The following is a 26,011-nucleotide window of genomic DNA, read 5'->3' on the forward strand; positions in this document are numbered from 1 at the left end:
ACACTGTGACTGGCGTGCAGAGCCAGGCAGTGATCCCTGTACCCAGGCCAGGCCCACACCCGGACGTGATCTACACTGTGACTGGCGTGCAGAGCCAGGCAGTGATCCCCGTACCCAGGCCAGGCCCACACCCGGACGTGATCTACGCTGTGACTGGCGCGCAGGGCCGGGCAGCGATCCCCGTACCCAGGCTGGGCCCACACCCGGACGTGATCTACACTGTGACTGGCGTGCAGAGCCAGGCAGTGATCCCTGTACCCAGGCCAGGCCCACACCCGGACGTGATCTACACTGTGACTGGCGTGCAGAGCCAGGCAGTGATCCCCGTACCCAGGCCAGGCCCACACCCGGACGTGATCTACGCTGTGACTGGCGTGCAGGGCCGGGCAGCGATCCCTGTACCCATGCCAATGGGCTGAAGTGCGCACCCCCAGAACCCTGCTCCTGGCCATCCCGGGGGTCCTATTGCCCCACAGGGCACAGGGCCATATTGGTAGCACTCCATTCCAGACAGCCTCGGCCTGGTTTTCAAAGCTGCCCGTGTGTAACAGGGCACCTACCTGCAGGGTATATGAGCAGTTACCTGACTAACCTGTGACAGAAACTTTGTACAACTGCAACAGCCGATGGATTTTACACAATGGGCCATAGCCAGGGCCACATCGCCCCGACCACAGACAAGCCCTCTGTCTACATCAGAAGTGCCAGAGATCCCACTGCCAGAGCAGCAGGAAGGGAGTGGGCACAGACGGGGACCCGGGGAACAGAGCTGCATTTTGGAGGGGGACACACAACAAGCCGTAGAACTTAGAGATGAGCGTGACCCATCAGGCCCCTCTAGCCAATGCCCGGTTGATCCTTCTCGTGCTGGCCCAAGCTCACAGTAGCCACCAAGCAGGCTGGCACGCGATGCCAACATAAAGGGGAAGTTAATAGGCATTAAAGGCTCAGGACCCACCCTCGCTTCCCTGCTGCCCCAAGAGCTATTTACTGTCAAAATGCTGGGGCTGGGGTTTGCTCACTCAACCCTCCCTCTCTCTATCATAACGAATTAAAGCTTATGAGAAGGGGGACATGGCGGCAGGAGCCAGGCAGGACCGTGCGAGTGCCCCAGGCCAATGCCCACGCCGGGCTGCCTCCCGAGGAGACATTGCCAGTCATGCCACGTAGGGAGATGGTTTTGTAGTGTGATCGCCCCACTCCTTCTCACTGCGATTGGGTAGGACTCGAATGTGGGGCCCTGGAGGCGAACGGCTAAGAAGCCACTGAATTGTTCTTGGTAACCAAGGCTCTGGCTCTGCACAGAGCTGAGCGTCCCCAGCTCGCAATCTGGGGAGCAGAAGGTCCTGGGACCCTCTTGGGATTAAGCCAATGGTGTGATGAGGGCACCCATCAGAGGGACAGGGGGCAAACCAACCCCTGGGCAACAAGAGACGTTAACATCAGTCTGCAAACACCATGGCAGGCTGCACAAATCCCATCACATAGGGGGTTTGAAACAAGACCCAGCAAGGGCCAGAAATACCCAGCAGGCAGGGAGCCGCTATGGCCTGGGGGTGGGGGCGTTACATGTCCTCACCCAGGAGCTCTTTTCCTCCACGGATTTGAATGATGGCACAGCCCTAAATCACCCCCCACAGAGCCTCTCTCTGCTGCTCCTTCTGGGGCCAAAGGGGGGCATTTGCTGGTCTATTTTAAGCTCATATTTGGTTCCTTACCATCCGCTCTGGGTCTAACATCGCGTTGTCCGTGCCCACTGGCAGGGCTGCCTGAGAAGCTGGCACCAGCCTCCATCAGCAGAGAGAGAGAGGCCTGCTCAGCTGCCTCATGCCCGTTGGCGCCCGAGTCTTTGCTGGAACACGCCCTCGGGCCGTCCCCGAGTCTCTGCTCCACACGGGAGCCCTCGCAGCTCCGGTTCAGGCAATGACCAAAGGGCATGGGCGGGAGACTCTGGCAGCGTCGAGCTCTGTCCTCGAGAAGCCCTGGGTAGTCCCGCTGGAACTCGGGGATGGGCGAGAACTCCAAGGAAGAGTCACCGCTGGTTCTGAGCGGTGGGGAGGAGCCGTTCTTTTTCCTGCCTTTCGCCAGCTCAGCAAAGGAAGTCACCCGCTTCGGGGGCAAGCTCTGGATCGCTAGCGCTGGGCTCTCGCTCAGCTTGACCGGACAACTCATCATGCGCTCCAGGGAGCCCAGCCTGCTCATGGGGCTCCGGTCCAGGTTCCGATCGTAGCTCCTGGAGCGTGGCCGGCCAGCGTTTAGGTTAGGCGGGGATATGTTGACATACACTTGCCCCTCAATCATGTTTTTCACAGCTTCGCCCTTGGTCTCCGCCATGAAGCATTCCCCATCGCTCTCCTCCGGCTTAGCATCAGGCCTTCTAAACAAGTAGTACTCTGAGGGCTGGACAGGACTTCCTTTGGTGTGATCTTCAGAGCAACTGGTTATGGAAGAGCCCGCAGGGCTAGGCGACGACTGGGAAGACAGGTCACATGTGACTAATTTATAGTAGTTCTGGGTGGCCACCACGAGCCGGGCTTGGCTCTGGAAGCAAGCAGTGAGGTCTGAGCTCTCCGAAGTGCACGGCTCGCAGTGCAGGTGGTAGGAGTTGCAGTTGGCATCTAAGACGGGCGAAGACGGGTGGTGGCACCCACACACTTTTCCCGAGCTCTCTGGGTTGCGTGATTCACAAGACATCTTGGATTCTGTGGGTGACGAATGCAGATCCAGGTAAAAGGCCCCAGTGTCCGAGTGGCTGCAGAAGGAAGAGTCACAGGACAAGTTGGCAGAGTTCAAGTTGGAGCGAGAATGGCCATTCATTTTGTTGTAGAGGGCACTGAAGTTCACCAGAACCCCGTCCGAGCTGTTGCAAGAAGAGTCGCTGATGTATCCCATCTGCTGGTCCCCGGTCTCAGACTGGCTGGACACGCTGTAGCACCGGCAGTGCAGCAGCTCCGTGCTGGAACAGCTGCAGGTCCGGCTGTGCGGGGCATCCGGGTTCCTCCCTGACTCGTCAGAGCTATTGTTCCAGTCCTGGTCGCCGCCCTCAAAGGAGAAGCTCCCACGCTGGCAGCTGCATTCGTCCAGCTCCATGCGCTCCGAGGCCAGCAGGCAGTAGTCAACGTTGTTCCTCTTCTGGACATCGGCACTTGTGCGTTTGTCCTCTTGCCCGTCCACCACGCCGGACCTGCTGGCCATGCTCCAGGGCTTCACCACGTGGCCGGCATTGTGGAGGTGGAAGGGCGGCAGCTCATGCAGCTGGAAGGCCGGCTTGCCGGTCACCATGGAGCTATGCAGGCGGAAGGACTTGTGGCCCGTGCTGTCGCTGAGGAGACCATGCCCCTCGCTGTCGCCCAGGAGGAAGGGATTGTGCCGTGTCGTGATGCCGGGGATTACCGAGTCTCGCGCTTTGCTCTCTTTGTCTTCCGCAGCCTCTGCCGGCGCGTCCGAGGCCTGCAGCAAGCTGCTGTACGTCAGGGAGTCTGTCTGCAAGAGGTCCCGCTCCGGCAGAGAGGCGGTCCGCGTGATGCCCAGGTCTGGCTGGCAGAAGGGATTAGTCCTCTTGCTTCCACTGCAGCACTGTCGGTCGGGGACCTGGCAATGAACCAGGGGAATGTGATGGACAATCAGCGTTTCTCCTGCCAGCTTGGGTGGACTATCCATTCTTGAGAGTGCTCTTCAGGAACTCAGCCAGGCTGGCGCTACCCATGGAAGGTTGGTGGGCTGCGGGCAGGGCTGGGAGAACACATCGCAGGAGGGGAGTCAGAGACCTGAAGGGAGGCAGAATACAGAGGGAGTCAGGAGCAATCGGTTAGTTATCTGTGCTGGTAGCTGCCCCCTCCCGATACACACGTGGCTCAGGTACCGTGCAGCCCTGGGGCCAAACACAGCCCACGCGGTCCCGTGAGGCTGCCCGTCTTCAATTCTGAGCGCACCCGTCCCACAATGCAATTCTCCATTTACTCGCCTTTCTGGGAGCCCTTCCCCCTGCTTCTCGGCACCGGGGATGTCACCCCAACCCTGACAAAGCTGCCAGGCCTCCGCGTGGAGCAGGCAGACGGCCAGCCAGGTAGCCCTCAGAACAAGACCTCCCCTCCCCTGGACCAAAGCTCGGGTGAAAGGAAGCAAGCCCTGATCCCAGCCAATTCCAGCTCTGGTGCTGGGCAGAGCTCAACAGCCGAGGGCTCCTCACGGATCCAGGGGGCTCCAGCTCAGGCCCCGTCAGGGAGTGCAGCTGGGGCAGTGTGGCATGCGGAGGGGAAGGTCTCAGCCCGCGTACCCTGAGCCGGTCCCACAGCTGAGGGCTTTACAGGGCAAAGCCAGCACCTTATACTCAGGTAATTTACTCTCCGTTTTCTGCACATCAGCAGCCCAAACTCCCGGATTTTGATCATGTCTCTGCATGTCCCATCAGCGCTGCCGTTCTATCCGCCACCCAGCAGGCAGCCTGCCCCTCGCCGGAACCCCATGGTGGCACACTGGCTTCTCCTTCCTGCCACCCCCACGTGCCGAGCAGCCACCGCAGTATCTATGCCTCCCTCTGGCTCCCAACTGCCCGGCTCCTCCTCCCCTGGCTCACTGCAGCCTCAGAAAGGGTACGTAGGACAGCAGGGGTGCAGGGGGGCAGATGAGACCCAGGGCCAAGCAAAACTCCCCTCTGGAGCAAGACTGAAAGCCTGGGGATTGCTACCGTAGATAAGGGTCAGGTAAGGGAGCACATGTAAACATCTATAATCTAATAAGTGGTCAGAGAAGGGAGACGGGGTTCTTCTGTTCTTCCTGTCTCACATAATGTATGATTAGCCTGTGGAACTCACTGCCACAAGATACTACTGAGGCCAAGAGTTTAGCAAGCTTGTGAAGCGATTGGATGTTTATGGGGACAGCAAGGATATCTGACGCTATAGCAGTAAATGATAAACATTCTGGGAGGGTTATTAAACCTTCTCCTTCAAGGCTTAAACTGCCCTCCATTCACAACCAGGATGAGACCTAATGAAGTGGGGGGCAGATTATATCACATCTGCTAGTGCAGGGTTTCTGCACCTTCCTCTGAGGCATCCGCCACTGGCCACCATCGCAGACAGGAGACTGGCCTAGACGGACCCCGGGGTTGATCCAGTCTTGCAATTCCTTTGTTACTAACCTCCTCTCATCTCTGGCCTCTCTGACACCCACATCCCCCACTGCAATGATCCTCTGGCTCACACACTGAGCATATCCCCCCCACTAGTGACTGCAATGCTCCCCCAGCTCACAGACTGAGCACATCCCCCCACTGCACCCACTGCAACGCTCCCCCAGCTCACAGACTGAGCACATCCCCCCATTGCAGTCACTGCAACGCCCCCCCAGCTCACAGACCGAGCACTTCCCCCCATTGCAGTCACTGCAACAATCCTCCGACTCACAGACTGAGCACACTGTGACGAAGTGGGTATTTTCCCTGGTTATGTTGTATGTGAGTCTTACTGTTGAGCCTATGTGAGTTTTACTATTTTGCATTAATAATGTGTGCCTCAGTTTCCCTGTGTGCTGCACCAATCGCTCAGTGGTGGGAATAGAGGTGTGAGATTTCTGTTTTACTGTCACGTCTGACTGCGAAGCTGGGGAGCAGGACCCTCTGGCTTCCCTAGGACCCCGCCTGGGCGGACTCACTGTGGGAAGCGCACGGAGGGGCAGAGGATGCTGGATGCTCCAAGGTCAGACCCAGGAAGGTGGAAGCCGTGTGAGCTTTTTGCCCTGAAGACAGGCTGCTCCCAGAGAGGAGGCTTCCCCAGAGTCCTGGCTGGCTTTGTAGGGAGCGATTCGAGAGCATCGCCCAGGGACTCTGTGACACCCCCATCCCCACTGCAATGCTCCCCCGGCTCCCACACCAAGCATATCCCCCCGCTGCAGTTACTGCAACGATCCCCCAGGTCAGACACCAAGCACATCCCCCCAGTATAGTCACTGCAATGAGCCCCCGGCTCACATACTGAGCCCATTCCCCCACTGCACCAATCCCCTGAGCAGTCACTGCAATGACCCCCCCAAGTACATCCCCCCACTGCAATGATCACCCCACTATAGTCACTGCAATGAGCCCCCCGGCTCACAGACTGAGCATATCCCACCACTGCAGTCACTACAACGATTCTCTGGCTCATAGGCACAGAAAAATTAGCAGGTCCTCCGCACCCACCGGCAACCAAGCTCCCACCCTCATCTCCTTCTCCCCACCACAGCATGCCAGGTCCCCGCCCCTCATCCAGGCCATAGGCAGGGTGAGGGGCTTCATCCCTGGGACCCTCACCCAGCTCACACAGCCCCTCAGCATCTGAGGCTGCACCACCCAGGGCCTGACAACAGCTCTCTCCGTCCCAGGATCTCGCCACCCCAGGACTATCTCCCCACTGACCATCACCTTCCGCTCCCACTGGAGGTCCGAGGGGCCTGACCCCAGGAAACTCCACACAGACATATAGGTTGGGACCAGGAGTGGGAGCCTGTCCACCTCCCCACCCATCTGGCTGACGGAGTCTATGGCCTTGGGACCCAGCAAGGGAGCTAGACACCAGGGCTTTTCTGCAGCGTCCCCCTGGTTCAAATCACCAGCCTGCTCAAAGGCAGTGAGGTGGCCTCCACATCCCCCCCATCCTTAACCAGGGGCAGCAATTTAGTATGGAGGTTCCCTGTGGAACTGGCACCCCGGGGTCTATCCCCGCTCACCCCTGGGAGGTCCCCTCTGCCTCTCCGCTCCACCATCGCCAGTTCATTTCACTACCTGAAAGGGGGTTTCAAAGAGGATGGCTCTAGACTGTTCTCAATGGTAGCAGATGACAGAACGAGGAGTAATGGTCTCAAGTTGCAATGGGGGAGGTTTAGATTGGATATTAGGAAAAACTTTTTCACTAAGAGGGTGGTGAAACACTGGAATGCGTTACCTAGGGAGGTGGTAGAATCTCCTTCCTTAGAGGTTTTTAAGGTTTAAACCTTTAAACTAGGTTCACCGGGGGAAGGAGACCAAAGCCCTGAGGTAAGTGGGAAAGCGGGATACCGGGAGGAAGCACAGGCAGGAATGTCTGTGAGGGGAGGGCTCCTGCCTCATACTGGGAATGAGGGGCGATCAACAGGTTATCTCAAGTGCTTATATACAAATGCACAAAGCCTTGGAAACAAGCAGGGAGAACTGGAGGTCCTGGTGATGTCAAGGAATTATGACGTGATTGGAATAACAGAGACTTGGTGGGATAACTCACATGACTGGAGTACAGTCATGGATGGTTATAAACTGTTCAGGAAGGACAGGCAGGGCAGAAAAGGTGGGGGAGTAGCACTGTATGTAAGGGAGCAGTATGACTGCTCAGAGCTCCGGTACGAAACTGTGGAAAAACCTGAGTGTCTCTGGATTAAGTTTAGAAGTGTGTGCAACAAGAGTGATGTCATGGTGGGAGTCTGCTATAGACCACCGGACCAGGGGGATGAGGTGGATGAGGCTTTCTTCCGGCAACTCACGGAAGCTACTAGATCGCATGCCCTGATTCTCATGGGTGACTTTAATTTTCCTGATATCTGCTGGGAGAGCAATACAGCGGTGCATAGACAATCCAGGAAATTTTTGGAAAGCGTAGGGGACAATTTCCTGGTGCAAGTGCTAGGGGAGCCAACTAGGGGGAGCGCTTTTCTTGACCTGCTGCTCACAAACCGGGTAGAATTAGTGGGGGAAGCAAAAGTGGATGGGAATCTGGGAGGCAGTGACCATGAGTTGGTTGAGTTCAGGATCCTGACGCAGGGAAGAAAGGTAAGCAGCAGGATACGGACCCTGGACTTCAGGAAAGCAGACTTTGACTCCCTCAGGGAACAGATGGCCAGGATCCCCTGGGGGACTAACATGAAAGGGAAGGGAGTCCAGGAGAGCTGGCTGTATTTCAAGGAATCCCTGTTGAGGTTACAGGGACAAACCATCCCGATGAGTCGAAAGAATAGTAAATATGGCAGGCGACCAGCTTGGCTTAATGGTGAAATCCTAGCGGATCTTAAACATAAAAAAGAAGCTTACAAGAAGTGGAAGGTTGGACATATGACCAGGGAAGAGTATAAAAATATTGCTCGGGCATGTAGGAAAGATATCAGGAGGGCCAAATCGCACCTGGAGCTGCAGCTAGCAAGAGATGTCAAGAGTAACAAGAAGGGTTTCTTCAGGTATGCTGGCAACAAGAAGAAAGCCAAGGAAAGTGTGGGCCCCTTACTGAATGAGGGAGGCAAGCTAGTGACAGAGGATGTGGAAAAAGCTGATGTACTCAATGCTTTTTTTGCCTCTGTTTTCACTAACAAGGTCAGCTCCCAGACTGCTGTGCTGGGCATCACAAAACGGGGAAGAGATGGCCAGCCCTCTGTAGAGATAGAGGTGGTTAGGGACTATTTAGAAAAGCTGGACGTGCACAAGTCCATGGGGCCGGACGAATTGCATCCGAGAGTGCTGAGGGAATTGGCGGCTGTGATTGCAGAGCCCTTGGCCATTATCTTTGAAAACTCGTGGCGAACGGGGGAAGTCCCGGATGACTGGAAAAAGGCTAATGTAGTGCCCATCTTTAAAAAAGGGAAGAAGGAGGATCCTGGGAACTACAGGCCGGTCAGCCTCACCTCAGTCCCTGGAAAAATCATGGAGCAGGTCCTCAAAGAATCAATCCTGAAGCACTTAGAGGAGAGGAAAGTGATCAGGAACAGTCAGCATGGATTCACCAAGGGAAGGTCATGCCTGACTAATCTAATCGCCTTTTATGATGAGATTACTGGTTCTGTGGATGAAGGGAAAGCAGTGGATGTATTGTTTCTTGACTTTAGCAAAGCTTTTGACACGGTCTCCCACAGCATTCTTGTCAGCAAGTTAAGGAAGTATGGGCTGGATGAATGCACTATAAGGTGGGTAGAAAGCTGGCTAGATTGTCGGGCTCAACGGGTAGTGATCAATGGCTCCATGTCTAGTTGGCAGCCGGTGTCAAGTGGAGTGCCCCAGGGGTCGGTCCTGGGGCCCGTTTTGTTCAATATCTTCATAAATGACCTGGAGGATGGTGTGGATTGCACTCTCAGCAAATTTGCGGATGATACTAAACTGGGAGGAGTGGTAGATACGCTGGAGGGGAGGGATAGGATACAGAAGGACCTAGACAAATTGGAGGATTGGGCCAAAAGAAATCTAATGAGGTTCAATAAGGATAAATGCAGGGTCCTGCACTTAGGATGGAAGAATCCAATGCACCGCTACAGACTAGGGACCGAATGGCTCGGCAGCAGTTCTGCGGAAAAGGACCTAGGGGTGACAGTGGACGAGAAGCTGGATATGAGTCAGCAGTGTGCCCTTGTTGCCAAGAAGGCCAATGGCATTTTGGGATGTATAAGTAGGGGCATAGCGAGCAGATCGAGGGACGTGATCGTTCCCCTCTATTCGACACTGGTGAGGCCTCATCTGGAGTACTGTGTCCAGTTTTGTGCCCCACACTACAAGAAGGATGTGGATAAATTGGAAAGAGTACAGCGAAGGGCAACAAAAATGATTAGGGGTCTAGAGCACATGACTTATGAGGAGAGGCTGAGGGAGCTGGGATTGTTTAGTCTGCAGAAGAGAAGAATGAGGGGGGATTTGATAGCTGCTTTCAACTACCTGAAAGGGGGTTTCAAAGAGGATGGCTCTAGACTGTTCTCAATGGTAGCAGATGACAGAACGAGGAGTAATGGTCTCAAGTTGCAATGGGGGAGGTTTAGATTGGATATTAGGAAAAACTTTTTCACTAAGAGGGTGGTGAAACACTGGAATGCGTTACCTAGGGAGGTGGTAGAATCTCCTTCCTTAGAGGTTTTTAAGGTCAGGCTTGACAAAGCCCTGGCTGGGATGATTTAACTGGGACTTGGTCCTGCTTTGAGCAGGGGGTTGGACTAGATGACCTTCTGGGGTCCCTTCCAACCCTGATATTCTATGATTCTATGATTCATGCTGCTGCTGCTTTTGCAGCTCTTTCTCGGGCTCTCGCTGTCTCTCACAGTCCTTCTTAAGGAGATGGTGACAGGCCCTCACTCTGCTGTTCCCAAGTTGTTGTGGACTCACAGGCCTGTGGGCTCTCAGCTCCCCAGTTTCCAGGGAGAACCCCGAGTGTGCCAGCCCTTCTCGAGGTCACCACCTCTTTGCCAGGGTCGAGCTGCAGACTCCTCCGCCCCTGGGACTGCTCACCGCAGTCCCCAGGGGGACCCCATTACTGCACAGTTCTTCTTGCTGGTCACACACTCCCAGGGGTTAACCGCCCCCCCGAAACTGCTCCTCTCTGAGCCTTCAGCACGCCTGGTCCTCATCAATCCCCCTTCGTTTTACTGCTCCCCAGTCACTTACTGCAGGAAGCGCCATCCATAGGGAGCAGTACATCCCACTGCTGCCACCAGTTGTTACGGAGTCCCCGGGCGATGCTCTGGAGCTGCTCCCTATGAAGCCAGGCAGGACTCTGGGGGAGTCTCCTCTCTGGGAGCAGCCTGTCTGCAGGACACGCAGCTCACCCGGCTTCCCCCTTCCTGGGTCTGACCTCGGAGCATTCAGCATCCTCTGCCCCTCCGTGCGCTTCCCACAGCGAGTCCGCCCAGGCGGGGTCCTGGGGAAGCCAGAGGATCCTGCCCCCCAACTCCGCAGTCAGACGGGACTCTCAGCCAGCCAGTAAAACAGAAGGTTTATTAGATGACAGGAACATGGTCCAACACAGAGCTTGTAGGTGCAGAGAACAGGACCCCTCAAGCTGGGTCCGTTTTGGGGGGGGCAGTGAGCCAGACAACCCTGTCTGCACTTCACTCCATGTCCTCCACCAGCCCCAAACTGAAACTCTCTCCAGCCCCCTCCTCCTCTGGGCTTTGTCCCTTTCCCAGGCCAGGAGGGCACCTGATTCCTTTGTTCTCCAACCCTTTAGCTCTCACCTTGCAGGGGGGAAGGGCCAGGCCATCAGTTGCCAGGAAACAGGGTGTCGGCCATTCTCTGTGTCCAGACCCCTGCACACACCTGCCCTCTAGGGCTCTGCAACGATCATACACCCTTATCCCACCACCTAGATACTTAAGAACTGCCTAGGGGAAACTGAGGAAACCCCCACACTATTCAGAGGAAACATTAAGAACAGTCCCCCTTCATCACATCCCTCCAGCCCATCCTGGTGAGTCTCCGTCTTCCCTCAGGCACGTCCCTATCGCTCGGCTGGTCCTCAAGGCCGCTAGCCTCGGCCCGTTTCAATCCCTCCTTCAGCCCCTTTTCTTCTGGGATGCCCAGCAGAACGGAATCCATTTAAGACGCATTTGTCAGGAGATACTTTATATTGAATCCCCCCCCACAACTCCCTTGGGCCCCCCAAGCCCTCTGCCACTCACCCCTGGGCTTGGTCCTGGGGGCTTGGCATATAGAGCCCTCTGCCCCCCCATTTGCCCAGTGTGGGGTTGATACACCCTGTCACAGGATCACCCCATTTGTGTGCCGTCACCTTCTCCTTTCCCTTCCCCTGCTTTGTCTTTCACTGTAAGGCAGAACCCCCCTCTCTCAGCCATCCTTCCCCCCCCCCCAGCCCCCAGGGCCCAGCACATGGCAGGTGCCACAGCAGCAGTGACCATATCAGTTTGGGAACAGGGAACATGACCAGGGCATCCCCACGGCCTCCTGGCGCCAAGCGTCCCCATAGTCTCCTTCGAAGAGGTTGCTCTGAAGATGCTCCCAGCCCCAGTAGAACGTTGCTAGCAAACCTGGCTGAGCTGCTGGGGCTTCTCCTTTGCACGGCTGCGAGGCGTAGTTTGCTCGTCTGCCAGAGAAACACAGGAGACAGACTACTTGCAGCCATCTCCTAGCGGTCTCCCTGCAGGACACGGCTCTGCCCTGGTCCCAAGTGTCAGCAATGGCTCCCTTGTGATTCGGGTTCACTGACCCGCCCAGACACTGACCGAGGGGCTCCTGGGGGCAGCTGCCCTCCGCTGCGTCCCTCCTGCCAGCGCAGGGATCTGCCAGCGAGTCACCCGCAGGCCTGGACAGCTGGACAGCTCCTGCTGGAAGCCAACCCGCCAGCTTCCCCAGAGACATGCAGGAGCGCCTGGGTGCCCCTGCCCAGCCCGCAGTGGCGACATAGGACACGGGTTCTTCCTGCTGCAGCTGGCGTGGCAGTCGGCCCGCAGCGTCGCCAGCCCTACAGCATTCCCCTCCCCATGAGAGGATGTCCCCAGACACTCAGTACTGTGCCACCCAGCCCTGTCCCCGCGCGGGGCGCTCCCCCTCACTCTCCTGCAGCTGGCGAGAAACATGGCCGCTGATTGTGGTGGGCTGTGTGTTTGGAAGGGCTGCTGGCCCCGTGGGGAGGAGGGAAGTATAGCTACCCAGGCAGGCATTGCCCTGTATGGCCACTCGGAGCAAGGCCGGGAAACAATAAGCCAAGCTGCAACTTGCAGGAATCTTGTCCATATGTCCAAGCTGGAGCTGGGAAAACAGAGTGGGCAGTAAGCAACGTGTGATCGCTTGCAGCTGCGGCTTGCTATGTACTGCAGCACGAGAACCGCTCATGCGCTAGACAGGGACAAAACCAAGTAGACGAATCAGACACACACAGCACATGATGTGCTGCAGGAACCAGCAGCGTCCCGTTCACTGGGCGAGCACTGACTCCGGAGTCTGTTCAGAGGATGGGCACTGTTCCCTGTATCCGGCTCAGCCCGCATTTGGTTCCACTGCATGCCAGTAAAGGAAGCTCAGTGATGCCTTTGGAGTCAAGCTGAGTTCTTAGGAACCGAGTGGAGAAGGCCTCACAGGCCACCCCGAGGGACACTGACACTTTCCACTGAGTCAATGGTTCGTTTCACCGGCATGAGTCAAACTCCCCTTTCCTCCCCCACAGAGGCTAGGGGACACTGCCGGGAACACGCAGCTCCCTTTATTGTGTGGCAAGCGAAGGGGTAATGAAGCCGGGCTGCAGGAGGTCACGTTACTAGCTGTGTATGCACCGCTCTGGCAGGGCAACTGGTGCCAGGGCTCCCCTTGCCCATGCCTCAGACACGTGGCAGCTCCCGGCTGCTCTGCCACCCCGCACTCAGCAAACCCTTCCCATGGACTCCAGCAGAGGAATGAATCGCTTTAATCCAGGTGGGAAGAGCCCCGTCTGGCATGGTGGAGGGGCCAGAACCTGTTCCCTGGGCATCTGCCTGCCAGGACCCTCCCCACACAGTGGCCACCTGTCCTGCCACGCAGGCAACAGAGACCGGGCATTACAGCAAAGAGCCACGTACCCTTCCACATGGCCCTGTGGATGTTCCGAGGGCCTGCGCCCCCCTGGGCTTCAATAGCAGAGGGCTGCCTGGCACCCAGGAGGCTGGTCCAAGGACTGGTCCATGCCCTTCCCCCCACCACCCCAAGCACTGGCCCATGCCCCTCCCCACCTCGAAAGCACTAGCTTGCACTGCCCCCCCCCCCAAGGGCTGGTCCATACCCCTCTCCACCACAAAGGCAGAAGACAGGGCACAAACTGAGGGGCAGCCACCTGCAGCCCCGCGAGCTCTGAAGTGCAGAGCCCTTGTGCCCTCCACCGGCCCACCCCGCCCCCCAGACACGGTCCCAAAGCTTCTGCAAACCTGCATGCAGGGGAATGAGACAGGCTGTCTAATGGCTAATGCCTCATTGAGCTGATAGCTGACATCGGAGGCTAGCACCGAGCCCCACTTTCTGTCACCAGTACACGCATAGCCCAGCGGGCAGAGCGACATTTCCGCAGGAGCTCAGAGCGCTCCCAAATGGGCATCACCTCCCGGAGCCCTGGATCCAGCTGTTTGATGACACACAATCACACTAATGAACTGATTAGGGGAGGGAGCCCTGAAGGATCCAACCTGCAAATGACAGTGCTCAGCAGCGTATATACCCAGATGCACGCCTCTGCCAGGGAAGCTTGAAAACCCTCAAAATGGGAAAGACCTCAGCAGAAAGCTGCCACCTCCATCAGGCCACTGCCCCAACGCCGCACTGTGCACTGACTCGGAGGGAAGCGTGTTGCCAGTATCTCGTCCACAGCACTTCTGCTAGCACCTGGAGTTCCCAGCACCTACCTGCCTTGACCCTGCTACGTGTGTGAGCTCTGCCTAGGATTGTACAGTTGCAGCCATGGCTCAGCAAATGCACTCAGCCAGCGAGTACTGGCAGGCCAGCTTGAGCCTGCTTTCCTTGTGAAGACTTGCCCATGACTGCCCCAACGGACCCAGGCCAAAGCCTGAGCCAGGCGAGGGGCTCTCTCCTGGGCCCTGAGACGTGAATTCCAGAACTGAGGGATTCTCACGGACCTTTCAATCCAGGAGCTGGTTCATAGAATCATAGAAGATCAGGGTTGGAAGGGACCTCAGGAGGTCATCGAGTCCAACCCCCTGCTCAAAGCAGGACCAACCCCAACTAAATCATCCCAGCCAGGGCTTTGTCAAGCCTGACCTTAAAAACCTCAAAGGAAGGAGATTCCACCACCTCCCTAGGGAACCCATTCCAGTGTTTCACCACCCTCCTAGTGAAAAAGTTTTTCCTAATATCCAACCTAGACATCCCCCACTGCAACTTGAGACCATTACTCCTCGCTCTGTCATCTGCAACCACTGAGAAGAGCAGAGTTCCATCCTCTTCGGAGCCCCCTTCAGGTAGTTGAAAGCAGCTCTCAAATCCCCCCTCATTCTTCTCTTCCGCAGACTAAACAATCCCAGGTCCCTCAGCCTCTCTTCCTAAGTCATGTGCCCCAGCCCCCTAATCATTTTTGTTGCCCTCCACTGGACTTTTTCCAATTTTTCCACATTCTTCTTGTAGTGTGGGGCCCAAAACTGGGACACAGTACTCCAGATGAGGCCTCACCAATGCCAAATAGAGGGGAACGATCACGTCCCTCGATCTGCTGGCAATGCCCCTACTTATACATCCCAAAATGCCATTGGCCTTCTTGGAAACAAGGACACACTGTTGACTCATATCCAGCTTCTTGTCCACTGTAACCCCTAGGTGCTTTTCTGCAGAACTGCTGCCAAGCCATTCGGTCACTAGTCTGCAGCAGTGCATGGGATTCTTCCGTCCTAAGTGCAGGACTCTGCACTTGTCCTTCTTGACCCTCATCAGATTTCTTTTGGCCCAATCCTCCAATTTATCTAGATCCCTCTGTATTCTATCCCTACCCTTCAGCATATCTACCTCTCCTCCCAGTTTAGTGTCATCTGCAAACTTGCTAAGGGTGCAATCCACGCCATCCTCCAGATCATTAATGAAGATATTGAACAAAACCAGTCCCAGGACTGACCCTTGGGGCACGCTGCTTGATACCGGCTGCCAACTAGACATGGAGCCATTGATCATTACCCGTTGAGCCCGATGATCTAGCCAGCTTTCTATCCACCAAATAATCCATTCATCCAGCTCATATTTCTTTAACTTGCTGACAAGAATACTTTGGGAGACCGTATCAAAAGCTTTGTTAAAGTCAAGGAATAACACGTCCACTGCTTTCCTCATGTCCACAGAGCCAGCTATCTCGTCATAGAAGGCAGTCAGGTTGGTCAAACATGACTTGCCCTTGGTGAATCCATGTTGACTGTTCCTGATCACTTTCCTCTCCTCTAAGTGCTTCAGAATTGATTCCTTGAGGACCTGCTCCATGATTTTTCCAGGGACTGAGGTGAGGCTGACTGGCCTGTAGTTCCCCAGATCCTTCTTCTTCCTTTTTTTAAAAGATAGGCACCATATTAGCCTTTTTCCAGTCATCCGGGACCTTGCCTGGTTGCTCTAAAGCTCCTTGGTATGATCACCATGGCATCTGAGTGCCTCCCATGCTCCAGTGTATTTCTCCTCCCACAGCCCCGTGTGGCAGGGCAGGGCAGGGCTGTCATCCCCCTGGTATGGATGGGAGCTGGTGCCCCAAAGGCATGGAGGTGCCGAACATGCAGTGAAATCAAGGGACATTAGGACCCTACATAGCTTTGAGGACCTGGGCCGGGGACACTAAGGGTGGGATCCACGAGGGGACGTAGGCATTGCAACGCTGAGTGTCACAGCATGTAACTTTTGTGCGCCTAGAAAATCACAAGAACACCCTGCAAAAGCAACTCGCTGGCTGCAACATAGCCCCCGCCCCATGCTCTTCACAGGGTGAAGCCCCCAGGGGCCAGCTGGGGGTGGTTGTGGGGAGAGCCCCAGGGGTCTAACATGGATGGAAAAGGCCAGTGATGCTGCCCAGACTCCAGAAGCAGCGAGGGTCCCCGCACCACAACGCTGCAAGCCTTAGACAAAGCGTGGGCAAACCCCTCAGCTCTGGGGTCAGGAATCAGCCCTGCGACACCCTCCCGTTTCTTCCCCCACCAGCTCAGTCTTCCCAGTTATGTTTCAGGCCACCTACCCTGGTCCCCACCTCGACTCCAGCCAGGTCGAAGGGAAGACACAGAGCGGTGTCATCTGCAGAAGGGAATAGAGGGCTCAGTCTCAGGTATCGCTTGGGTTCCTATCACCTTGATACCCACGAACTGGTGACAAAGCTGGGAAGGAGGGTCAAGCTAAACCTTGAGAGGGCCAAAGCCTTCCTCTAGGATGTAGTGCCAGGAGCCAAGGCAGCCAGCTGGATCAGGAACGCTGAGAAGAGGAGTGTTCAATCGTCATTCAAACATTCCTCTGGTATCGTTCACCCCACAGCCCTTTGCAAGCTACACACACACACAAGAATCACCCACCGAAAGGCAGCTGCATCTGGGGTGGGAGACAGTAGCCGCTTGACAGCACACAGCAACACTCTGCATGCCCGGGACAGGAAGCGAAGATAAATATTGTACCCATCTGAGAACAGAGAAGGACTTTACAGAGGCTGAAGACCTTGAAACAGGAGAAATACCCGCCCACTTCCACCCCATCCCAGCGGATTGCCCAGGCTGGAGAGTGGCTGGGACACTGGGATTGATGCCTACAGTAAGGCCAGGTTGATCTTTTAATGCCAGAGCGGTAATTTTCAGCCCTCCTGCTGTGCCTGCCTGGCTGTTTGCTGCCTGGGGCGAGGCGGCTGTGCCCCCTGGGAGGAGAGAGAAGAGCTGGCAGGAGCAATGCACCGCGGCAGCTCGGCCAGGGAGCCATTAAGTGCGAGTCTGCTGAGTTTTCTTTGTTAAGGATGATGCAATTCTGCATGAAGCTTACTGAACCAAGCTTACGCAACCAGAGCGAGAGCCCGGAGCCCCAGCCCCGATGGAAAACATCCCAGCAGCCAGCTCTCTTCATTAGATGTTCCCCTTTAAATTGCCTCACTAACGGGCCTTTCCAACAGCAGCCACATCCACAGGATTCCTGCCAAAGCTGCAAAACACGTTAACCATGTGAGGAGCAGGCAGCCTCTGAGAGGGCCCGTGGCCAGCTGCATACACGGGAGAGACTTTCTATGTCTACACAGCAGGTCTCTGCAGCAAACCCTGCAGCCATCTGTGCCCATGTCCAGGAGACCCCCAGCCAGGGAAGGAAAGGCCCGCAGAAAGCAGGAGCCCCAGCAACGGCCACTGACGACTGCCTCTGCGTCATGCCCTGTACAGGCAATACAGGGGCCTGACACAATTCTTCTCTGATGCCCTTTTGTTCTCGGTCCCGGAGGCTCTGGCCTGTGATGGCTGCTGGGGTTTTGTTCCCCTGGCTGTGATGAGGCCTGGACACTTCTTTTCAGGCCACTGGTACGCAGTCTGGATGGAGGGGTTCGCTGTCCTCTGAGCACACGGCGTGGGGCCAGGCCCTTTGCTGGGCGCACGCCCGAGAAGGCAAGGGCCGCACAGGGCGATTTCTGGACTGATGTAACAGGAAGCTCCGCCATGGGAAGGAAGTCCAGGACGGGCTGAGAACGGCTTTAGCCTCGCGGTTCCTTCCAGGAGATGGCCACTGTCTCTAAACCTTCTCCAAGCAAAGCCGTTTTAAAAGAGAGAGGAAATCTAGGGTGATAGTTGCCATTGGCTCAGAAGTGGGGGAAGGAGCAGGACACATTTAGCCTCCATGGAGCAACCACAGGGCAAAACTTTGGTTTCAGGCACAAGACCTGCCAGATTGGATCAGAACCATGGTCCAGCTAGTCCACTGTTCTGTACCCAGCATGGCCAGTGCCATGTGCTGTGCGGGAAGGTACAAGACTCCTCCCAGTAGGCAGATGGGGGATAATCTGCTCCCCCACTGGAGCCTCCTTTTAGCCCCAGGCTTTAGAAATTGCCTTAAGCTTCGAAGCAGATAGTTCAGATCTCTTCTAAAATTTGTGAGCATTCGCTATTATAACTGGCTAGTGTTGTTGTCCATATACATGCCCAATCCCTTGTTGAATCTTGCCAGGTTTTTGGCCTCAACATCATCTTGTGGCAGTGAGTTCCACTGGCTAATCACACATTGTGTGACGATATCTCCTTTTATGAGTTTTGACTGTGTCACTTGTTAATGTCACTGATTGTCCCTTTGTTCTGGCGTTATGGGACAGGGAGCACATAACCCTGGTGCTCTGGTTCCTCTCCTCCAATCTCATCAATCTCTCCTCTTAACCGAGTTCTTCCAAGCCCTTGATCGCTCCCACTGCCAGTCTCTGATCCCCCTTGAATGCTGCTCTCCCCTTTCGGGGGGGCGAGAGGGGGATGTGACCCAAACTGCAGGCTGCATCCAGATGAGGCCACAGCAATGATATCCATAATAGCATTAGAATGCATCACAGCCCAAATACAAGGACAGATAGAGCCTTCAGAAACTGCTTGTTATGGGGACGGGCCTGCACTAACAAACCCATCTGCTTTCCCTCCGATTGCCCCGAGAGCAGAAATTCTTCCCAAGACAGAGCTCGCTGACAGGCCAAAATCCTGCCCTGTGTGAGGGAACTCTCCTGCAGAAGGGCTCCGACTGAGCTTTTTCTGTCCGGATGCATCCCAGAAGATGGCTCCTCACACCCAACTATGGCTCGGAGCGACAGACGTCTACTGGCTAGTGGGGTCCTGATTACTCAGTTGCCAACCCCCCACCGACCAGGGGCTGCCGCTTAGGAAGGCTTTTCTGGTTGGGGAGGAAGGCTAGGCCCTGAGGGCGAGCGGCGTGGGAATCAGAAGGATGATCTGAGTAGCAGGTTAGAGCACCAAGACCTTGAGGTCACACTGAGCAGATGAGAATCATGCCAGCTCCAGTTTTAATCTTTCTACGGACTCTTGGGAGGAAGCATGGTCCATACCCAGGCTCTCAGCCCAGCCTATGGAGAGGGCATCCGTGCTGTGAGCTCCTGACTCCCTGAAGCTGCTGCATAGGAACTGCCAGGTGGGCTCAGCCCCACAGACCATCTAGGCCCTGTATCTTGTCTCCAACAGAGGCCAGCACCTGATGCTTCAGAGGAAGACGCAAGAACATAAAAATGGCCCTACTGGGTCTGACCAAGGGTCCATCTAGCCCAGTATCCTGTCTTCTGACAGTGGCCAGTGCCAGGTGCCCCGGAAAGAATAAGCAGAACAGGTGATCATCAAGTGATCCATCCCCTGTCATTCATTCCCAGCCCATCCTGGCTAATAGCCATTGATGGACCTGTCCTCCATGAAGACAGTGATCGGATAATGTGACCCCATGGGTGCCTCTGAGCCCCTAGCAGATGGAGCTTGGTGTAAACCCGGAGGCAGGAGGTTTTAGAATCCTTCTACAAGCACTAACAGCTCTTGTTTTCCACATAAATGTCAAATCCTCCTTTGAATCTTGCTACATTCTTGGCCTCACTGACGTCCTGTGGCAATGAGTTCCACATATTAAATACACGATGTGTAAAACAGTATTTCAGCACTTCTAAATTTGCCACCTTTAATTTAATTGAATGTCCTCTTGTTCTTATGCTATGAGATCTCCTTTCTATAGCCAAGTCTATGCATGGTACATTTGTCTCACGTCCTCTTGTCTCTGATCTAAAGTAAACAATCTTTTCAATCTTTCTTCCAATGAGAGTTTTCCACAGGCCCCTGATCACTCTCATAGCTCATGTCTGACCTTCCTATAATTCCACAATTCCCTTCCTATGATGTGCCCTGAGGGGTGACCAGTCCTGCACACAGAACCCAGGAGAATGCTTTAATTACCATAATGGCATTGGAAGAGTTTCAATATTATTCTCCATCCCAGGCCTTATGCAGCCTAACATCTGGTTTGCTTTTCTGACTGCAGCTGCGCATTGAACCAGGTCTCCATTGTGCTGTCTATGAATTGATACACTTAATTTAGAACCCCAAAATGTGCTGTTTTGAATTTCTTCTACCGTCACGTTGCCCACACTTAGCTTGGGTAGGTTCCTCCGACATTCTCACTGCCAAAATAACTGTGTCATCTGTCCCCTCCCTTTTCCAGGTCATTAATAAATGTATTAAACAGCACTGCTCCTCGCAGGGACCTATGCAGTGCCTGCTGTTAGTTCTCGCACACCAATCAGTGGGCCAAGAGAACGAGTGCTGGTGATTTAAAACGTGTAATCCAGGAGGCGTTGAGCTCCCAGGTTGCTGCAGAGGGCCTGGGGCACAGAAGAGAAGCCTGAGAAATGGAGGAAGCGCATAGCCCTTTAAAAGCAATTCATACTGGGTTTTTTAATAAATCCCAAGGCCAAAAGGGACCATAGTGATCATCAGGTTCGAGCTCCTGCATAGCACAGGCCAGAGAACTTCCCAAAATAACTCCTGGAGCAGAGCTTTTAGAAACAGCCAGTCTTGATTTAAACATTGCCAGCGATGGAGAATCCACCACAACCCTGGGTAAATTGTTCCAGTGGTTAATGACCCACACTGTTAACAATGTATATCTTATCTCCAGTCTGAGTGCGTCTTGCTTCAACTTCCAGCCACTGGGATCATATTCAACGTTCTTCAGCTAGAATGAAGAACCCAGTATTAAATATTTTTTCCCCATGTAGGCTCTTACAGATTGTGATCAAGTCACCCCTTAACCTTCTCCTTGTTAAGATAATAGACTCATGAAGCTCAATCTACCATTACAAGGCAAGGTTTCCAACTGTTTAATCGTTCTCATGGCTCTTCTCTGAACCCTCTGCAATTTATCAACACTCTCCTTGAATTGGACATAGGATTCCAGCAGCAATCACACCAGTGCCACATATAGAGGCAAAATCACCTCCCTACTGCTACTCAAGATTCCCGTTTATGCATCCCAGGATCACATCGTGTTGCACTGGGAGCTCATATTCAGCTGGTTATTCACCAAAACCCCCACATCTTTTTCAGAGTCACTGCTTCCCAGAATAAAGTCCTACATTCTTAGTTCCTATATGTATATATTTACATTTAGCCATATTAGAATGCATATTGTTTGCTTGCACCCAGTTTACCAAATTATCCATCTTGCTCTGTATTAGAAACCTGTCCTCTTCGTTATTTCCCACTCCTCCAATTACGGTGTCATCTGCAAACTTTATCAGTGACGATTTTATGTTTTCTTCCAGGACATTCATAAAAATGTTAGTTTAGGGCCAAGAACTGATTGTTGCAGGACCCCTACTAGAAACACAACCACAACAAATGCTCAAATAAATTTGTTAGTCTCTAAGGTGCCAAAAGTACTCCTTTTCTTTTTACAACCATTCAGTGATGATTCCCCATTTACAGTTACATTTTGAGACCTAACATTTAGTCAGTTTTTCATCCAATTAATGTGTGCCATGTTAATTTTGTATTGTTCTAGGTTTTTAATCAAAATGCCCTGCAGTACCAAGTCAAAGATCTTTACAGAAGTCTAAGTATCTTACACCAATATTATCATCTTTATCAACTAAACTTGTAATCTCATCCAAAAAGATATCAAGTTTGTTTGACAGGATCTATGTTCTATAAACCCATGTTGATTGGCATTAATTATAGTACCCTCCTTTAATTCTTTATCAATCAAGTCCCATATCAACCATTCCCTTATCTTATGAGGGATTGATGTCAGCCAAGCAGTCCTATAATTACCTAAATATCCCATTTCCCTTTTTAAAATACTGACACAATATTAGCTTTCTTCCAGTCTTCTGGATCTTCCCCAGTGTTCCAAGACATAATAAAAATCAACATTAATGGTCCAGTGAGTTCCTCAGTCAGCTCTTTTAAAACTCTTGGATGCAAGTTATTTGGACCGGCTGATTAATTTTAGTAGCTGCTGTTTAACATCCTCCAGAGATACCAGTGGAATGGAAAGTGCTATCATCATATGACATGACATCATCATTTGACGGCATAAAAATACTGAACAGACAGTAAGATCTTTTGAGTTCACTTTAGGACCTTTATAAGACAGGCAGACACCACCATTATGGGTATCGAACAGAAACCCAAGGAGATCAATGATTACTAGTGTAAGCTAACCACTGAGATGGAACATGCCTACTCTGAATACCCACACAGTCACAGCGCAGTGGCCTTTGTATTCCCCAATGAACACATAATGACATGCCACAGCTGGCTGCAGGACAGCTGGACTGTCAGGAAAAGCACAAGACATGAGGGAGATGATTTGGGTCAGGGTGATAAGCAGCAAGCCCCTTGTGGGTGCTGAAGAAATAAATTATAATTAGCAAGCATCTTATGAAAGGAAAATAGAAGGTTGTGAAACCAAGGAGACAGCTGGAAAGGGAAGAGGTCGACTCTCAGTGGTCATTGAAAATTCTCAAACAGCGGAAGATCTGGCACATGTGCAGTGTGTTCCAAACCTTCTAGCTCCGCGCCTGGCAGCAGACAAAGTTCCATGATGGCTTGGCTAAGAAGGCACTGAACAGAGTGAGAGGAAACGTTTTGCTGAAGAGACAAAGAGCCACATAAAGCTTTACCCCTGCTGAGCAGCACTTACTCAGGCAAGTAACCCTACAGGGGTCAGTGGGATGATCCCAGGAGCACATTCATTTCAACATGCATGAGAATTGCAAGCTGGCGATGGCAGAGCAGAAGCCAACCAGAACAATACTGCCAAAGGAAGAGGTGGATGTTCCTCCACTTGGGTCATTAAAATGGACTAGTCCAAGCCTGGTGAACATCCTGCAGAGAAGAACCCTGCCCTGGCCCTGTGAAGGCCAGAACTAACTACTGAACTCAGTAGGGCTTTTCCATCTCCAGGTCTGTGACTCCACCCCAGAGACAAGGGTTGAGAATCTGAGGCCACCCTCTTTGCCAATAGGGTCCAGGCAGCAGGCCACACCGATGTTTCCTTGGGTACAATTTAGGTCTGTCGATTAATCACAGTTAACTCACATGATTAATTCAAAAAATGAATCATGATTAATCACTGTTTTAATTGCACTGTTAAACAACAGAATACCAACTGAACTTTAGTAAATATTTTGGATGTTTTTCTACATTTTCATATATATATTGTATTCTGTGTTGTAATTGAAATCAAAGTGTATATTATTTTTGATGACAAATATTTGCACTGTACAAATGATAAACAAAGAAATAGTATTTTTCAATTCACCTCATGTAAGTACTGTAGGGCAGTCTCTTTGCTGTGAAAGTGCAACTTACAAATGTATTTTTTTTGTTACATAACTGCACTCAAAACCAAAACAATGTAAAACTTTAGAGCCTGCAAGTCCACTCAGTCCTACTTCTTGTTCAGCCAATCGCTCAGACAAACAAGTTTGTTTACATTTACAGGAAATAATGCTGCCCTCTTCTTATTTACAATGTCACCTGAAAGTGAGAACAGGTGTTCGCATGGCACTTTTGTAGCCAGCATTGCAAGGTATTTACGTGCCAGATCTGCTAAACATTCGTATGCCTTCCATGCTTCGGTCACTGTTCAAGAGGAGAGGTTTCCATGCTGATGACGCTCGTTAAAAAAATAATGCGTTAATTAAATTTGTGACCAAACTCCTTGTGAAAGACTTATGTCCACTGCTCTGTTTTACCCGCATTCTGCCACATATTTCATGTAATAGCAGTCTGGGATGATGACCCAGCACATTGTTCATTTTAAGAACACTTTCACTGCAGACTTGACAAAACGCAAAGATGGTACCGATGTGAGATTTCTAAATATAGCTACAGCACTCGCCCAAGGTTTAAGAATCTGAAGTGCCTTCCAAAATCTGAGAGGGATGAGGTGTGGAGCATGCTTTCAGAAGTCTTAAAGAGCAACACTCCGATGCAGAAACCACAGAACCTGAACCACCAAAAAAGAAAATCAACCTTCTGCTGGTGGCATCTGACTCAGATGATGAAAATGAACGCGTCAGTCCACATTGCTTTGGATCGTTATCAACATGGACATGTCCTCTGGAAGGGTGGTTGAAGTATGAAGGGACATATGAATCTTTAGCACATCTGTGATGTAAATATCTTGTAACGCCAGCTACAACAGTGCCATGAGAATGCCTGTTCTCGCTCTCAGGTGACACTGTAAACAAGAAACAGGCAGCATTATCTCCTGCAAATGTAAACAAACTTGTTTGTCTGAGCAATTGGTGGAACAAGAAGTAGGACTGAATGGACTTGCAGGCTCTAAAATTTTACATTGTTTTATTTTTGAATGCAGTTTTTTGTACATAATTCTACATTTGTAAGTTCAACTTTCATGATAAAGAGATTGCACTGCAGTACTTGTACGAGGTGAAGTGACATTTACTATTTCTTTAGGTGTTTTACAATGCAAATACTTGTATTAAAAAATAACTATAAAGTGAGCACTGTACACTTTGTATTCTATGTTGTAATTGAAATCAATATATTTGAAAAAGTAGAGAACATCCAACACATTTAAATAAATGGTATTCTGTTATTGTTTAACAGCCCGATTAATTGTGCGATTAGTCACGATTAATTTTTTTAATTGCTTGACAGCCCTAGTACAATTCAGACAGGACTAGGTATGTGAGATAGGCCAAGACTAGGAAAGGGGCAGTCACTTCTGGACCAAGGCAGGCTGAGCAGAGCTGAGAAAGGACTGTCTACCAAATGGGTTTAGGTGAGAAGTGATTGCAGCTGATGCCATTTGACAACAGCATTTGATGTGGCTCTAGTAAAGAGAGAGCACCCAGTTGAGCCACACGCACCGACTGAGCGGACAGCAGGGGTCACTGGGCCCCGCTCCAGCCTGACACCTGAAGTATCCAGCACCTTGGAGAGGAGCACTAGACAGGGGAGTGGAGCTGCTAGGGTGTGAATGGATTCGACATTCGCCAGTACTGAGGGTCAGAGCATTCCAACCAGACTGCACCTGCTCATTGATTCAGCCACTGCAGCGTGGTTGGAATCTCCATCCAAACAGTGTCACCCGGCACCGCTGGGCAGGAGAGCAAACAGGAGCTGTGTGCGCAGTATAGGCCCCCTGCACACTAGTAAAGGGGGCGGGGGGCGATCTCAGAATCCCGTGTCAGAGCACTCTAACCACGTGCAGGGCCCCCAGGGCTCAGGCTGGGACTTACGTAGCACCTATTCTAGTCTAATGCACAACTGACACCAAGTCCAACATCAGAATCAAGCCCAGGACATGTTCTATGGGGACTGTGGTCTTGCCAGGCCCCTGTGGCTGGCCCCTGTGATCTTTGCTGTCTCTAACACCTATGACCTAGGATCTCTCTTGTAAGCAGGAACCTCCGGTTGCTCCCCTCTGCCCGAGTGCCCTGTAACGCCAGCCTCCAGGTGCAGCACTGCAGCGGCAGTCGCCCAGGGAGCCCCGATAACTTCCTGCAATGGAGCAGGACAGGAGGGGATGGTCCAGCTGCAGTGCAGGCATTTCACTGCATGCCAACAGCAAGGACCAAGGAACACAGTTAACTCATGCACGTGGTTCTGGGTGTGGTTGGGAGGGTCAGGCCCAGCTCCTAAGTGAGTGTAAATCACCTACGCATCACCCACTTCAGTTCTAACGGGCTCTGCAGTACAGGACACACGCTGGACCAGGTCCTATCTGGTGCTGGACCAAGAGCCGCTGTGAAAGAGACAAGCTTTGGCCCTTACATAGAGCTTTTCTTTGGGCCTCTGTAGTACAGGAGCGTTCAGAGCCTGAGTCAGGATCGGTGGTCCCTGG

At 52.8% G+C, this 26,011-nt stretch overlaps 1 protein-coding gene across 1 annotated transcript in view; it reads right to left on the minus strand.

Moving 5' to 3' along the window:
- The window catches only part of RUSC2 (RUN and SH3 domain containing 2), a 67,982-nt gene that overhangs the window by 35,044 nt on the left and 6,927 nt on the right, over positions 1-26,011 (minus strand). Inside the window, 1 exon segment of the mRNA XM_043515213.1 lies at positions 1,719-3,767. Coding sequence (XP_043371148.1) covers positions 1,719-3,660 — 1,942 coding nt within the window. The 5' untranslated portion in view covers positions 3,661-3,767.

This window comes from Dermochelys coriacea, chromosome 5 (assembly GCF_009764565.3).
Source record: "Dermochelys coriacea isolate rDerCor1 chromosome 5, rDerCor1.pri.v4, whole genome shotgun sequence".
NCBI classification, from domain to species: Eukaryota; Metazoa; Chordata; order Testudines; family Dermochelyidae; genus Dermochelys; species Dermochelys coriacea.